Below are 16,877 nucleotides of genomic sequence, written 5' to 3'. Positions count from 1 at the left end.
TTTTAGGTGCTCTAATGGGTGTGAAGTGGTAGCTCACTGTGGTTGTCATTTGCATCTCCCTGATGGTATCCCATATCCTTTCATGTGCTTACTGGCCCTGTGTACATCTTCCTTGGAAAAGGATCTCTTCCGATCCTCTGACTTTTAAATGAATTGTCTTTTTGTTACTGAAATGTATTTACTAAGACTCTTAAAGACCACTTTCTTTGTAACTGCATAGTAGTTCTTTATATATCCTGGTAATAAATCTTTTGGTATCTTATGTATTACCAATATATTCTCCCATTACTGATCTAGTCTTTTCACTTTGTGGTGCCCTTTAATGAAAAGAAACACTTAGTTTCAATATAACTGAGTGGATGGTGTTGTGACTTAGCACATCCTTTCCAAAGCCAAGGCTATCATGAAAATATATTTCCCTGTATTATTTTCTTTAGAACTGCAGAACTAAACATTAAAAGCTTTGCAGTTTATACTGCAAAGTATAAGTATATAAGTTTACAGAGCTTATACATTTAGGTCAAAAATTCACTGGAGTTCATTTTTATATATGGAGCAGGGCTCCAATTTCATTTTGTTCTTATCTGGATACCTCATCATCCCATCACTATTTACTGGAAAGATGGTCCTCCCCACCCATATTCAGCAGGGTTAACCATTCCAACTCTTTCCTGTAAAATAAGAGAAGTAGACTAAATCAGCATTCCCAATCTGAAAGGTTTTATTAGAATGCTGATTTCTAAGTGTCCCCACAGAGGGATGTGGGAGAATGGCACACAGGGTGGAGGATCACACACACTCCAGGTTTATAATAAATTCCTTGGCTAATGTGTATCCAGTCAACCTAGCTCCTGCCAATAAACAGACACTGTGGAAATTATTTAATAAACAGACCAATGGAAATGATTTCCACGGTTCCTTCTAGCTTTAGGAGGCTTTAGTTTTGCAAAGTCTTTGGGTGTAACTTGCTTTTTCCATACCATTTTGCAAGAAACATGTATACAAGTTATATTACAAAGAAATACAATGCATTTCAAATTCCACAAACTACATGACTTTATTTGTAAAATTCAACACACGGCCTACTGCCCATGCCCATTTAAGTATCCCTCAGCTACAGCTCTCATTCTTCGAAAATAAAGATCCTTGACAATGTACTCAAAGTATTACTAAATATTTTATTAAGTTGATATCCCATGGGTCTCAAATTGCCAGCACTATGAAAACAGGGTTAGTATAAAACAATACAAAAGTGTTCTAGACAACAGCTTATCAGTATTCTCTTTACTCCTTTGGTGGGATTTTCTCATGTAGTAACTTTGATTCGTGAAATGATTTCATTTACAAAACTATTATTCTTTGCTACTACCTCAGCTTTCAGCTGTTTTAACTTCATTGTGATGTTTTCTTCCGACATTTCAGTAAAAGGCACTTGCTTCACCTTGGATAAAAACTCCTGAATAATTTTTTCACCTTGCTGAAAGATATATGAATGCTCCATTAGTCTTTAAAATGTCTTTTTAAAAAGTCAAAATAAATTGTAATGAATTGTTTCATTAAATTTCAACCTATAACACACCACCCAATAATCAAAGAACATTCTTTAAATTGTGAGGTGAACTATCCAATATACAGAAAGCCCTTATTTGACTGTATTTCTCCAAAGCAAGTCATTAAAGGATATTTATAAATACATTTTCAGCTGCTAATGAAAAGGGGCTCAATATTTTAGTAGTCCCCCAATCCCTCACCTTTCATTATTGATATATAAACTTAATCTTCTGGGAAAAAAAGAATTCAAGTTTATAAATACTATAAGGCATAAACAGTCACTGAAAATTCAGTACTTAAATATGGACAGAATTTTTAAATTACTATTTTACTGGCCAATCATTGGCATTCTAAAGAGCATGGCCATTACTTGCCATGTGACCATGGGGAAATTACTTAACCCACATTCCTCATTCACAACAAGGGGATGATAGTATTTTCAACATCACAGGGCTCCTGGGAGAACTGGAGAGTGAATGCGTGTGCTTGGAAGTACATAGGACAGTGCCTGGGAAAGGGTAAGTGTTGTGTAAATGTTTATCATCACGTATGAAGCAGAACTAAAAGCCTGCTTTTCATACCGGGAGCTAGTTGGTAGTAAGTACCTTAAGGGTTGACAGGTAGATATCCCAAATGGTAAGGTAAAGAAGATATATTTCTCTATTAAATAACAAGTGCACTCTTTCAAATAAAGACAGATTCTAGACTGAACATCGATAGTTATACATCTCCTTTAAAGTTTTTTTCAAAAAACTTCAGAATTTACTTAGTATTTTTTTTGTACAATGTAATTAATGTTATCAAAAGTAGATGGTTTCTGCTATTTAGAAATTAGGGATTACATAAAAGAGCCTACCTAACCCCAGACCACCAACAGCTGTGGTGCTGATAATAACACTCTACCGCAACCTCCCTAACTTAAACTAGTAACAAGATATAACACATTTCTCCTGCCTATCTGGGGACAAAAGACAAAACTATACCTTTAAAGCTTAAAAATCATACACGATCATCTATTATGATCAACCATTATCTATCCTTCAAGTAAAAAACTCACTGGTAAAAGCTAAAATCATGACAAGAAGTAAATGCTGCTGGAGCCCAGCAGTGAATTAATTTTATTTTCATTATTGCAGAGAATTACCCCTCTACTTTTAAAAAAAATATGTTGAGCATAAGCTGTACCTTTCTGTACATCTAAATTTCATTCATCACTCAGAGAAGGCCTAACTTAAGATATACTTCTCCCATGAGAAGTGAAACATCCTGCCCAAAAAGAGCTGTCCAGAGTAAACATGTCATATACTGTATGATTTTCCTTAACATGTTCTGTAATATCTTCCCAACCAGATTCTAGACAAATGGAACGCAGGAACTGTTTCTTTCTTATTCCCTTAACTAAGCAATTAACTGAGTAAATATACCATTAACTGACTTGACCTATCTGTTTATGAAGTAATCAAAAAAGTGCCTGGACATCTGTAACTCCTTTGAATTACTTTAAACCTAGACTAACATTCCTGTCCTCCTACGTTTTAAATGTGGTACTTACATGCTCTCTTTTTGTCAGAAATCAAAATGATACAGATGAAGTCTTTGCCATGCAAAGAAATCAAAGTGAAAGGCAACAATGAATGATCAAGTAAGTATTAACATCACTTGGGACCTGATGGATCTAACACAGGGTTAAATAATTACAAACACAATGACAAACCTCTCTTTCCAGATAGCACCTCTTTGCTGCTGGTTCCGTATCATCATATCCTTGTGATTCTCCAATATTCTGAAACTCCTCTAGTTCCAGAGCTTTCTGTCTAGCACACTCTATTACATGCCTAGGGAAATTTGCAAGCTCTGCAACGTGAATCCCAAAACTTTGATCACAGACACCTAGAAAAAATTTGGGAGTTGTGAGGAGCAGACAGAAAGAGAAAACAACCGATGTAAATAGAACTTATCCATCTCACTTTGTCATTTGGAAACTTAATTTTGTATTTCAAATACATTAGCCAAATGTTTCAGAGTAACTTAGATGAAGGAATTTTAACTAAGTCTTTAGTGGAAAGTAATGCACACAGTGTTTTATCTTAACCTTGACAAATGCAGTGGGAAAAATAAAAATATCAAAAAAAAAAAAAAAAGATTGATAGTGATTCCTCAGAGGTCTGGACAAATATCAGAATCTGAAGAAAAATTAACTCAACTGTCCCTCTAACGTTTTCCCATTTCATAAGGGAGGAATTAAATAAAGTATGAAGAAAAAACCAAGATAAATGTGTGTCACTAATAAAGAGCATTTAACTCAAAATATATGGCTTATTACTGAATGGTCCATTCTCTAGATCTGCCTACATCATTTTCTAGATAGACTTCAGGAAATTGGCTTGATAAATAAATTTACAATACTGGTCTTAGAAAAGTTACGTACCATTCTTACGTAATCTTTCTTTTTTTTTTTTTTTTTTTAAGATTTTATTTATGACAGAGAGAGACAGCAAGAAGGAACACAAGCACAGAGGAACTGGAGAGGGAAAAGCAGGCTCCCCGCTAAGCAGGGGGCCCAATATGGGGCTTAATCCCAGGACCCTGGGATCATGACCTGAGCCGAAGGCAGATGCTTAACAACTGAGCCACCCAGGCACCCCCCATTCTTACATAATCTTATTCTTATTCTGAACTACTGCAAACACATGACAATGTAATTTTGGACCCAAATTATTAGTAAATTTTATAGACTAAGGTAGCTTATCTTCATCCCTGTTTGCAGAAAATGGAATTATAACATTCCTTCCAGATGTTTAATACAAGTGATGCTTACAGAGTTATCATGGAGCTTCCACTTTTGCCTCAACTATGTATCAACTGTAAAAATTTTTTTGGCCTAGTTATAAAGCCCATGCATTCTGGGGCTGGATACTCCACACAACTAAGAGAGACAAACAAAAACAAAACAGAAGCAAACGTCTGATAAACAGCCATAGTGATGCAGAGACATACCACTATTTTCTCCTCGGGTTAACTGGTCTTTCAAAACTCTGAACCCAGGGGAGCCTGGGTGGCTCAGTTGGTTAAGAGTCTGACTTTGGCTCAGGTCATGATCCCGGGGTCCTGGATCAAGCCCCTCACTGGGCTCCCTGCTCATTGAGGAGTCTGCTTCTCCCTCTTCCTGCTGCTTGTGCTCTCTCTCACTCCCTCTGTGTCAAATTAAAAATAAAATTTTAAGCCACCTGGGTGGCTCAGCTGATTAAGCATCCAACCCTTGGTTTCGGCTCAGGTCATGATGGGGCAGGTGGGGCTGTGAGGTGGAGCCTCACAGCATGCTTCAGGCTCAGGGGGGAGTCTGCCTGAAGATTCTCTCCCTCTGGGGCACCTGAGTGGCTCAGTGGGTTAAAGCCTGTCTTCGGCTCAGGTCTCGGTCCCAGGGTCCTGGGATCAAGCCACGCATCTGGCTCTCTGCTCAGCAGGGAGCCTGCTTCCCTCTCTCTGCCTGCCTCTCTTCCTACTTGTGATCTCTGTCTGTCAGATAAATAAATTAAATCTTAAAAAAAAAAAAAAAAATTCTCTCCCTCTGCCCCTCCCCACCCTCTTGCATGCTCATGCTCGGTCTCTCTAATAAATAAATTAAATTCTCAACCCATTTATCATACAAAACACAAAACAAAAAGCAAAACTTCAACTTCATGCTAAATGCCAGGTCCAACTAAAAGTATCTGTACCTTATTTTATTTTTTATTGTTTTATTTATTTGACAGAGAGAAAACAGGAAAGCTCAAGCAGGGTGAGCGGCCCTAAAAGTATCAACAATAATGTGAACAGAGTAAGTCAAAGGATTCCCACTGAAGCATAAGAACAAAGGATAAAAGAACCAAAAATATTTTTGTACTTGTATCAACCAACTGATGCAGTAAAAATGTGTTCTTGGAAAATCAGATAGCTATCTGAAAAAGCTATTCCAATGACTGGTGAAACGCTTAGGCAGCAAAAACTTTACAGCACATTAATCTCATCAACTTGGTAAATCTCATTAGCTGCCAGACCCACAAAATGACACTTTTCTGAAAGGACAGAATGCCTACAAGTCATTCCCTATGTGAGAACTACTAACAATTTCAGGATCTGTGGAAACCCCATCTTTAAATGAACCTGTTTGTGGGGCGACTGGGTAGCTCAGTGGGTTAAAGCCTCTGCCTTTGGCTCATAAAACCTTTAAAAAAATAAATAAATGAACCTGTTTGTGTAATACACCATTAATATTCCAATGAAGTAATTATAATAAATGGTTCCTTTAACAGTAATAGCGCCCTAGAACTTCAAAGCTTATTATTGTCACTATCTACTTTGACAAGAAATCAGGCTGCCATGGAGGTATAAAACCTTCTGTGGTAATGTTGAAGAGTATGGGTTATTCTTTGTATAACTGTCATCCTACTGTGAGACACAGAAATATAACGCACCTTGTCCTTGTACCCAGATTATGGATTAAGGACGCCTGGGAGTGGGTTAAGCTTCTTCCTTTGGCTCAGGTCATGATCCCAGGGTCCTGGGATCAAGGCCAGCATCCGGCTCTCTGCTCAGCAGGGAGCCTGCTTCCCCCACCGTCCCCACTCCCACCCTACCGTCTGCCTTTCTGCCTACTTGTGATCCCTGTCAAATGAGTAAAATCAATCTTAAAAAAAATTTTTTTTAATTAAAAAAAAAGTAAATGTGTTCTGACAAACATGAATAATTCACTCAGAATGAGGCAATGATTCATGAGGTCATGGGTGGGAATTTCCCACTGCCACACCTGAATTTACAGTATACCAGTGGTATACACTCACCTTTCTTCACCTGATAAAGCATAGTTAAGGTTTCTTCAGTAGTTAGTGCTGTGACATGTAGATTATTAACAGTTGGTATGTGATTGGCCAAGGCAGTAAGTTCATGAAAATGTGTTGCAAACATGCAAAAAGCACCAATCTTTGTCGCAATGTACTCTGATATAGCCCACGCTAATCCAAATCCATCATATGTAGAGGTTCCTCTTCCCAATTCATCTATGATTATTAAAGAATCTTTGGTTGCAGACCTGAAACACACAATTACATGAAAATCGCCCATGATATAATATGTGACAATGAAAAAAAACGAAATTAAGACAATACAATAGGAAAAATGTGCCACAAAACCCAGATTATCTTCATATATAAAAAATTCAATAGTCATTTAAAAGAAGAAAATGGGCATGGTCATAAACAAGTGATGGAGAAATATTTTTTGCAAAAATTACCAATCTCACAAATAATAATAAAAGAATTTCGAATCGGGACGCCTGGGTGGCTCAGTTGGTTAAGCAGCTGCCTTCGGCTCAGGTCATGATCCCGGCGTCCTGGGATTGAGTCCCACATCAGGCTCCTTGCTCCGCGGGGAGCCTGCTTCTCCCTCTGACTATGCCTGCCACTCTGTCTGCCTGTGCTCACTCTCGCTCGCTCTCTCTGACTAAATAAATAAAATCTTTAAAAAAACAAAACAAAAAAAAATTTAAAAAAAATTAAAAAAAAAAAAAAAAAAAAGAATTTCGAATCATCTATCATTCATTTATTGCCAATCAAACCAGCCCAGACTTTACGAATACCGCATGAAGACAGGTCAAGGGTGTCATGTTAAGGACATGCAGCTGGTGGTCATGTAAACAGGCACGCTGGCTGCAGCCCTACCAATCAGATATTAGCATTCTTCCTTTTCTCTTCTTTAAGCGAATGTAAGGAGGGGAATTTTTTTTTTCCTCAATTAGAGAATGCAATAGTACTTTTTTTTTTTAAGTGGCTCCACACCCAGCATGGAGCCCAGTATGGGGCTTGAACTCATGACTGTTAAGTCAAGACATGAGCTGAGATCAAGAGTTGCATATTTATCTGACTGAGCCATCCAGGAGCCCCAAGAATGCAACAGTTCTTCATGTGCATATCATTCATTTATTTTCCTGTGAATTTCCACTGACATCTTTTGCTTATTTCTTTAAGTTATAAATATTAGCTTGCTGACAAATTACTATACCAACTCTTTGTACTGTTTCTGTACTTCCCCACAAATAATGAGCAGTAATTTACTAGGGATCTACTATATGTGATGTGCTTTAGAAGACACCAAGAAATGAAAGGCATAGCTTCTCTGCCTTTAAAGAAGCACCTTAAAAGTGAAATAAGGAAAAGAGATTTCAGTAACCTCTAAAATAAAAAAACAAATATATTACAGGCATGTCAAAGAGTTCAAAGAAATACCCATGACCTGAAGCTTAATTGACAAGAGAAGTCATCAGAGAAGTAGAATTTCTGTCACTAAGACCTTTAAAGACTGGAAAGGACATGGGTAAACATTCCAGATATTGTGAACAGTTTAAACAAGAACATGGCAGTGGTGGGGGTTATAAGGTGAAAAACTACCAGAAACCTTAAGACAAATGAAAAATCAAAGTTTTCCTCGACTATTATGAATTACTCTTTTAGGACAATATGAAGTGTATAAAGTTCACAAGAAAACTATTAAACTGCATCTGGAACTATTAAACTGATGTTTTATATATGAATCTCTAAATGTACTTTACAGGACAGGGATATTCATTTCCATTTTGAGGGGACTGGGAAAATCACTCACCTGAGAATAGAAGCAGTTTCTAGCATTTCAGCCATGAATGTGGAGACTCCTTTCAACTGACTGTCGCCAGCCCCTACGCGAGCCAGGATGCAGTCCACAATGGATATTTCCGCTGACTCACATGGCACAAAACACCCAATCTGGGCCATGAGAACTACTACCCCAGTTTGGCGAATATAAGTGGATTTACCTCCCATATTGGGGCCTTTAAAATAAATTACATCAAAAAGCAAGATTATTAATTTATTCCTGCCACTAATCGCACATTTGTGACTAATCACCTGGTTGCATGGATATGGCATAGAAGCAGCAGAACCATCAACTGCCAGAGTAATGCTCTTTTTCCTTCACAAACTTACACTGCACTCTTCATTGAGAGGACTATGAAAAATATACCTTACCTGTAATTTGCCTATAAGAACTACAGATTTTCCCAAAGCTCATACAGCTGCCGGCAGGGTAATTTTACGTCATCCAAAAAAACAGTACACACCTAACTGATTAACTAAACACTGTAAATCATTAATAAATGAGGCTATTAGTGAATGAGTTAGTATGGTCTAATCCTTCAAATCACTTAAACTCCATACTAAAGCCCTAAGACACAACCTTACTTAACGCTGCTATGAACAACATGAAAATCCATTTGGGGAACTAGAATATTATCAGTTTCCCAAATACATTTGCCCAAAGAGTACCCCCTCCATTTTTGTTGTCTAGAATCTGGTTAACATCTAAAAATACTTCAGCTTGAGACATGCTGCATTAGTCTATGAGCAAACTTTTTTCAAATTTCACAGAAATACAGTCCCATGTCTTTAAAAGAATTGCTACCCTAAGCTGAGGTCATTCCAGCAATCAGTTTTGCTTCACCTTCAATGACCTCACTATTGAAAGGTCTGGCTCAAAGGTAGGCTTTGAGGTTGAAGGGATGTTCACTTTTAAACGCACGAAACCTTTGGAACAGAAGTTTCATGTAAAGATGACATTTGCTCCTTAAGGCCTCCCCCTCCTTCTAAATCTTCCCTCTAACCCAAAAGTGAACATATCAGTAACTAGGATGAATAACTCGTTCTTTTTATAACATCAAGAACTAGGATTTTCTTTATCAGTTTTAAGTAATTCCACTCCAACATAAAAAAATGGAATCATTACCCCCCAAAAAGCCCATAAATTACCATAAATTAGGTGGGTTTTTTTGTTTTGTTTTGTTTTTTTTACCAGTAATGATGTGGAACATCTGTTTATCTTTTTCAAAGTGAACATCATTAGGTATAAATGCAACTTCATCCTGAACTTCAACACAAGCATGTCTGGACGCTTTCAGTGTAATTCTTCCTTGTCCTTTTTCCAAAATGACCGGACGTACATAGGGAACAGGTGCTCCATTTGACACGTGAGCAAAGCTGACAACAGCATCTAGCTGAGCTAACACATCATTGAGTGTTTGCATTGGTTCTACGTATCCTGTATAAAAACAGAAAATGTGCCAAGGAATACTGAACAAAGAAAATACATATAAGCAGTTATAGAAATAAATTTAACTTCCCTATTTGGGAATTTAAAATCCATTTTCTAATTTATTACTTTTCAAAAAATTAACAGAAGTTTGCCATAACACCTAAAGCCTTACCAGAAAGTTAAAATGTATTACATCTTCCTCTACTATGAATAGATTTCAAAAACAGAAAGAGTATGATGTCCTCTCTTACCAAAATTCATAAAAACAGAAAACACACAGCTGCTTATCAGAAGATACATGTAAACACCAGGTTGTAATAAAATAATGTCACTATCAAGGCCTGTGCCTGTATAAACCTGACCATACGAGTTGTTTACTTGAGCTTTTTTTCCCCCCAATCAGTACCACATGCAGTTTAATTTTAGCAAAATTTAGATGCATAATTGTCACTTAAAATACTTCCAGTGAGATTCTACTCTTCTAGAACATTAAAACTAAAAGCTATTATGTATACTAAAAAGCCCCTGATATGTGGCAGGCAATTCAGTCAAAATTTATAGAATAGATTCTAAAATTTTAATAGCTTAGAGGGGTTAGTGAAACATCCCATATGTTATGAAGAACTATCACACAGGCATCAATGTGTCAAAAGCTTTAAAGGACATTCATGAGAATACTGTATTATTTTAGAAAAAAAAGTTAGAAGAGTTTAATCAAATGGCAGCAAACAGGATTCATTTTTGATTCCCCTGCTCCCCATAAAAGTGATATAATGTTTTACAAATAAAAATTAACTTATGAATGGCTGAATACAAGTAATTCTCTTACTGTTTCACCACTTCCAATTTATTCCTGTTTTATCTAACAGGTATTCTTTTTAAAAGAAAAAAAAAAAAAGGAAAAGAATGGTTCACATAACCCTTTCATGTAGGAACAAGAATCTGCAAGAATTACTTAAACATTAACAGAGTACTTAACTGTAACTACTTTAAAAAAGGAAAACTGAAGCCTCTTAAGGTATTTCTTATCACCTGGCTCTTAACAGCATCACCTATTCTGGTTTAATAGCAAGATAAAGAACCACAGAAATGACCCATTATATTTTTAAATACAGATAACGTGTATATTAGACCAAGAAAAGGTTTCATTTAAATTCAAGGTAACTCTAGGGGCATCTGGGTGGCTCAGTCGGTTATGTTATGCTCCGATCATCTGGCTCAGGTCATGATCCTGGGGTCTTAGGGCAGGGCCCCACACTGGGCTCCCTGCTCAGTGGGGAGTCTGCTCCCTCTCTCTCAGCCCCTCTTCCCTGCTTGTCCTCTATTATTCTCGCTCCAAATAAACAAATAAAACTAAAATAAATAAATAAATAAACGAATAAAGTCAAGGTAACTCTAAATACAAAACACCCTCCATTTAAATGTTTGAAGCTAGCACCTTTTTTAACCTAGAAGATGCTTGATGAATCTGAGTTGATACTATTTCTTTTTGAGGAAGACTCCCAGTTTGAATATATAGTATTTACAGGGTCCTTAAAAATGCAATCCAGGCATTTTCAACTATAGTTATCTGATACCACCAAGCAAAAAACAGAATATTTACAAAACTCATTCACCTCAACACTAATACATAAAGTGTATTAAAACCCTTTTGGGGTGCCTGAATGGCTCAGCTGAGCATCAGATGAGCGCCTGCCTTTGGCTTGGGTCAAGATCTCAGGGTCCTGGGATGGAGCCCCCCATCAGGCTCCCTGCTCAGTGGAGAGTCTGCTTCTCCCTCTCCCTATCCCACTCACGTTCTCACAAATAAATAAAATTAAAAAAAAAAAAAACAAAAAAACACCAACCTTTAAATTTTATGTTTATTTTACTATAAAATTCGTAATAGTAAAATTATTAATTCACAGAATTATACAAGCACATAGTTTTTAAATGCATGAATACCTTGGAAATGAGGACATCCTCCTACTTACTCACAATACACACCCCAAGAAATAGGATACCAATATTATGTTATGTCTTATCAAATTTCACCAATTTGTCCTGAGTGTCCCTGATAGCTCTCTCCCACCCCCAACTCCTAGACCTGGATCCATTCAGGACCATCTGCTGATCTGCTCGTTGTGTCCCTTAAGTCTCCTATAATCTAGAACAGATCACGGCCATTCCGTTTTTACTACCATGACACAGACATTTTTAAAGAGTACAAGCCTTAAAAAGAATGTCCCACAATCTAAATTTATCTCCCTTTCCTTTCTTGTTAACAATCAGGTTAAACATTTTTGTCAAGAATACCACATGGACAATACTGTGTTCTTCCCTCTACATCACATCAAGATACACATAAAAGTCATTTGTTCTATTACTGATTATGCCAACTTTGATCACTTGGTTGAGTAGTTCGTTGGTGTATTTTTGGAAGGCACAATAAAAGTTATAGTCAAGGGGCGCCTGGGCTCAGGGGGTTAAAGCCTCTGCCTTTGGCTCAGGTCATGATCCCAGGGTCCTGGGATTGAGTCCCGCATGGGGCTCTCTGCTCAGCAGGGAGCCTGCTTCCTCCTCTCTCTCTGCCTGCCTCTCTGCCTCCTTGTGATCTCTGTCTGTCAAATAAATAAGTAAATAAAATCTTTAAAAAAAAAAAAAAAAGTTATAGTCAATATACAAGTGATGACAGGCAAAACCTTCCAGTTTAACACATCAGCCCCACCTTGTGCTAAACATACATTCATTCTGTGTCAAGGGCAACACCACAGTGTTAAGCGATGCAATCAGTGTCCTCCACTCAAACAGTGTCCTCCAGAAGGAAGTCTAAAAATCTACAAAATGGCATATACAACTCGAAAAGGCTTGCTTCATGTATCATGTATCACTTCCTATTTGTTTTTTAGTGATATTTATTTCCAAAACTTAGAGCATGAGCCCCAAAATAATCTAAAATTATTAGTGCCTTCAGTCCTTGGTGTTTCTTTTCCTTGTTACAACTACAATAAATTTTGTGCTTTTATACGGGTCTGTTTCTCAGGGTATTCCCACTCAGCCTGCACTAGCTTATCTTTCTGTGTAAGAGTTATTTCCAGTTACTCTTCCCACCGCAATACCACACACATTATTTTATAGGTAGCCTAACATAATAAACAGTGTGTTAACATCTTTTTTTTAAAAAACCACTCTTGAAACATACCGGTATCTTTTCTATTACTAAAAACCAGGTTATATTAATAACATTTGATGCACTGGTTCTGTTAATTTACCTGAAGAAATATTGACAATTTCTTTAACAATGGCATCCTGGGCTTCCTCGTACTCAGTTTTATTTTTGGTATACTCTTCATTGAGAGAAGTCAGTTTACTGCAAGTCAAGATAATCACATTATTAAAAATATCAAAACATCTACTGAAGTAATATGTTCTACATAAAATATATCCAGAGTATCTATCTTATAAAGCACCAAAACAATAATTAAAGTGAAAATGTGAGTAGAAAATGGGCAACTCATTAGGGGCAGATGTGGATGGAATTCAGTGTATTAACATTTATGCTGTCTGAAAGAGCCTATTGGCACCAATTCTTGCTGTAACATTTATTCCCAAGTATTGATCTGACCTTTTCTAAAATATTTAAATGGAATTAAGTCTTCATTCTCATTTCAGATAGAGACCATCTTACCCCCCACTTTTTTTTTTTTTAAAGATTTTATTTGTCAGAAAGACAGAGAGAGAGAACAAGCAGAGGGAATGGCAGGCAAAGGGAGAAGCAGGCTCCCCGTTGAGCAGAGAGTCCAATGGAGGGCCCAATCCCAGGACCCTGGGATCATGACCCAAGCCAAAGGCAGATGCTTAACCAATGGAGCCACCCAGGGGTCCCCATCCCCCCTTTCCAAATTTATACACACACCACAGTTTCTCTCGTTATTGTAGTATATAGCTGCTTTTGATACTGAAGGCTGTCGAAGTAAGAAAATGTTTTGAAAACCAAATCTTACTGAGTAAAGAAAAAAATGAAAACTATAGGTTGAAATAAAAAATGAGGAGGGGGGCACCTGGGTGGCTCAGTGGGTTGGGCCTCTGCCTTCGGCTTGGGTCATGATCTCAGGGTCCTGGGATCGAGGCCCGCATCGGGCTTCTCTGCTCAGTGGGGAGCTTGCTCCCCCGCCCCCCGCCTGCCTCTCTACCTACTTGTGATCTCTGTCAAATAAATAAATAAAATCTTTAAAAAAAAATGAGGAAGGATAAGAATAAAGTAAAGGAAAAATATTCACGGATTCCAAGGGAAGGGAATGAAATAAAAAATAAAAAGACAAGATGGGGGCATAGAGAAGAGATGCATTCATTATATAGGGGAAGGCACTGACCAAGGCAACAACTGTAAACTTAATGGATTGGCTGATGGCATAACACATATATTACAGCTCAGGAACAGTGCATGGGCAAGCAGCAGAAGCAGAAGCAGCAGCAAGGACTACTAGCAAACAGGCAAAAAGAAGGAATTAAAGGAAGTCAAGCAAGAGACAAAGACATTGTAAAAATGAGACCACAGTGTGAGGAAAGAGCTAACAAGAGATGAAAGTCGATGGGAGGGGACCAGACCCTGCAGGTTACAATAAAGACTGCAGACTTTTCTGGATGACAGACACCGGCAGTTTTAAAGAAGGAAAATTTTACGATCAAAGAATCAGATACATAGCAAGGATTCAATTTGCAGACAAAAATGAATTAATAAATGAATCTTCTTCAACTTTTAGATTAAATGTGGTCATTCAGCTCAATCTCATTTACTTATACCTAACCCATGATGCTTCAAAGATGGTTATAATACCCTAAAAGTTCTGTTTCAGCTAAGCCATTACTGAATATAGTTTGAACAGGGATATAGTTTGCTAGAAAGACAACTACTACTAAGTTGGGCAATAGGAGATCTAGCTATGAGTATCAAATGTTACTAGTTATGTAATCCTGGGGAAGGGGGAGTTTCAGCCTCTTCATCTAAATAATGAGAAATAAACCTATTTATCTCAGAATTGTTACGAAAAACAAAGCAAACATTGTTTTCATTCGTGGGGGGTCTGAACACCTAGAAATTAATGACTGCACATAATAAACAAAATACTCGCTGAATAAATGGATAAAAGGGGATCATATACACAAAACTACCAGTAAAGTACTGGGTATATTCAGGATGGGTGGATGTAAGGCCTCCCATAAATTCTAACAGAGTACAGAAGGAAAAAGATTAATGTCCTCACCCCACATCATAGAACATTATTTCAAAATAATTCTTCTTTCACCTATAAATAATTTATTTAAGAAACTTTCTAACATCAGTGAAGGAAAAGAAAAGCTTGTAAAATCTTTTTCAATATGAAACAGGATTTTGAAAAAGCAATAATCTAGTAAGTGGCCTCACTAAAGCTGGTAGGCATCTCCCTATCCTAATTTATATATCCAACTGATATATCAAAATTTTTTAAATTGATAAATGGTACCAAAGCCTTCTTAGAAAAAGCAAATGTGAAAATAATTATAAACCAGAGATATGATGGGGAACTAATGTTAATAGATATGGAAATGTAATATAAACTAATATAATCTCATATTGACAAAAGAATGGTGAGACACATACGTGAAAAAAATCTTTTTTATATATTTTTAAAGGGTTTTATTTATATTTGATAGAAAGAAAGCACACACAAGCAAGGGGAGTGGCAGGCAGAGGGAGAAGCAGGCTCCCCACTGAACAAGGAGCTCGACGCAGGACTTGATCCCAGCACCCTGGGATCATGACCTGAGCCGAACGCAGACACTTAGCCAACTGGGCTCCCAGGTGCCTAAGAACAATCTTTCTTTTTAATTTTTTAAAAAATTTATTTGAGAGAGTGAGTGGGGAGGGGAAGAGGAGGAGAGAGAGAGAATATCAAGCAGACTCCCTGCTGAGTGGGAATCCTGACTGGGGGCTTGATCTCATGACCCTGGGATCATGATCTTGATTTTCAGATCATGATCCCAAAATCAAGAGCAAGACACTCATCCCCTCAGTCACTCAGGCACCTGGTGAAAGAACAGGTTTTTGTTTTTTTAAGATGAGAGACAGACAGTAAGCAGGAGAAAGCACAAGCTGCAGAAGTGGCAGAGAGAGAGGCAGAAGCAGACTCCCTGCTGAACAGACAGAGCCTGACTCAATCCCAGGATCCCATGATCATGAAATGAGTAGAAGGCAGCTGCTTAACCGACTGAGCCACCCAAGTGCCCCATGAAAGAACAATCTTAAAAACAGACTGAAAGGGGGCACCTGGATGGTTCAGTCTGTTAAGCGTCTGCCTTCAGGTCAGGTCCTTGGATCCCAGGATCCTGGGATCAAGGTCCCGTGTCAGGCTCCCTGCTTAATGGGGAGCCTGCTTCTTCCTCTCCACACTCCCCCCGCTGTTTGTGCTCTTAAATAAATAAAACCTATAAAGATAAAACAAACAAACAAATAAAAAAAGACCCAAACTGTCCCTTCAGTCAATGACGAAAAGAGGAGTTATTTATAACAAGGTGTGTTGGAACATGTGATGAGGCTCTTAGAAGAAAATAAAGTTTCATTCTCACCTGATACCTCCTATCAATAAGTAAGGTAAAACTTCCTTAACATAAAACATTCATGTCTCATCAGAGAATCATTTAGTTCCATGGACCTACTGAAGGTTTAACAAAATAATGTAGGCATACAAACCTGTTGGTAAATTTAACACCATTCTTCTGAATGTCCACCGTACTGAAGTTTTTATTATTACGAAGGACTTTTTCTTCCTTACATGTTACACGAAAGTAATAACCAAACTGTGCATTGGAATCCAATTTAATCTGTTTGCCAGGATCCAAACCTTCATTATATGGAAATAAAGACAAAGCATGTCATGGATGTCTACAGCCATCTTTCAATGTAAATGTTTAAAATAATTAACTCTTACTATAAGACAGTACAGTGGAAATTACTATGATGACCTAACGGGGAACTATTCAAACTTTACTTCACTTAAAAACTACATGAACGAAGGCTATCTATAAAATCCTTGAACTCTGTATTAATGGTAGCTTCTGACGTGCAAGTGTTTTCTGGATACGGCCATCCCAAGGCTACAGAGCACCACAGTAGGCTATGTCCAGAGCGTTCACACCATACGGCCCCTAACCCTGAGGAGCTCTGCACCACGGCTCTTTACTTCACTGAAGCATTTCTCTGGAGCTAACACAGA

At 37.6% G+C, this 16,877-nt stretch overlaps 1 protein-coding gene across 4 annotated transcripts in view; it reads right to left on the bottom strand.

Annotated features, from left to right (window-relative positions):
* Positions 1-581: 581 nt before the first annotated feature.
* MSH2 (mutS homolog 2) overlaps positions 582-16,877 on the bottom strand; it is a 77,905-nt gene continuing 61,609 nt past the window's right edge. Inside the window, exons 10-17 of one of the 4 annotated variants that reach the window (XR_004287730.1) lie at positions 16,355-16,505; positions 12,897-12,994; positions 9,406-9,651; positions 8,185-8,389; positions 6,372-6,619; positions 3,266-3,441; positions 3,058-3,145; positions 582-664 (exon numbers count right to left, since the gene is read on the bottom strand). Coding sequence is in view for 3 of the 4 variants with exons in the window: in XM_032352037.1 (XP_032207928.1) it covers positions 1,307-1,477; positions 3,266-3,441; positions 6,372-6,619; positions 8,185-8,389; positions 9,406-9,651; positions 12,897-12,994; positions 16,355-16,505 (1,295 nt within the window). In the remaining variant the exon portion in view is untranslated. Of the gene's footprint in view, positions 665-1,043; positions 1,478-1,721; positions 3,146-3,265; positions 3,442-6,371; positions 6,620-8,184; positions 8,390-9,405; positions 9,652-12,896; positions 12,995-16,354; positions 16,506-16,877 lie in introns of those variants that run through there. The other 3 variants (XM_032352039.1, XM_032352037.1, XM_032352038.1) reach the window with 3 other exon arrangements.

This window comes from Mustela erminea, chromosome 7, assembly GCF_009829155.1.
Source record: "Mustela erminea isolate mMusErm1 chromosome 7, mMusErm1.Pri, whole genome shotgun sequence".
NCBI lineage: Eukaryota > Metazoa > Chordata > Mammalia > Carnivora > Mustelidae > Mustela > Mustela erminea.
This window is presented reverse-complemented; position numbering and strand designations above follow the sequence as displayed.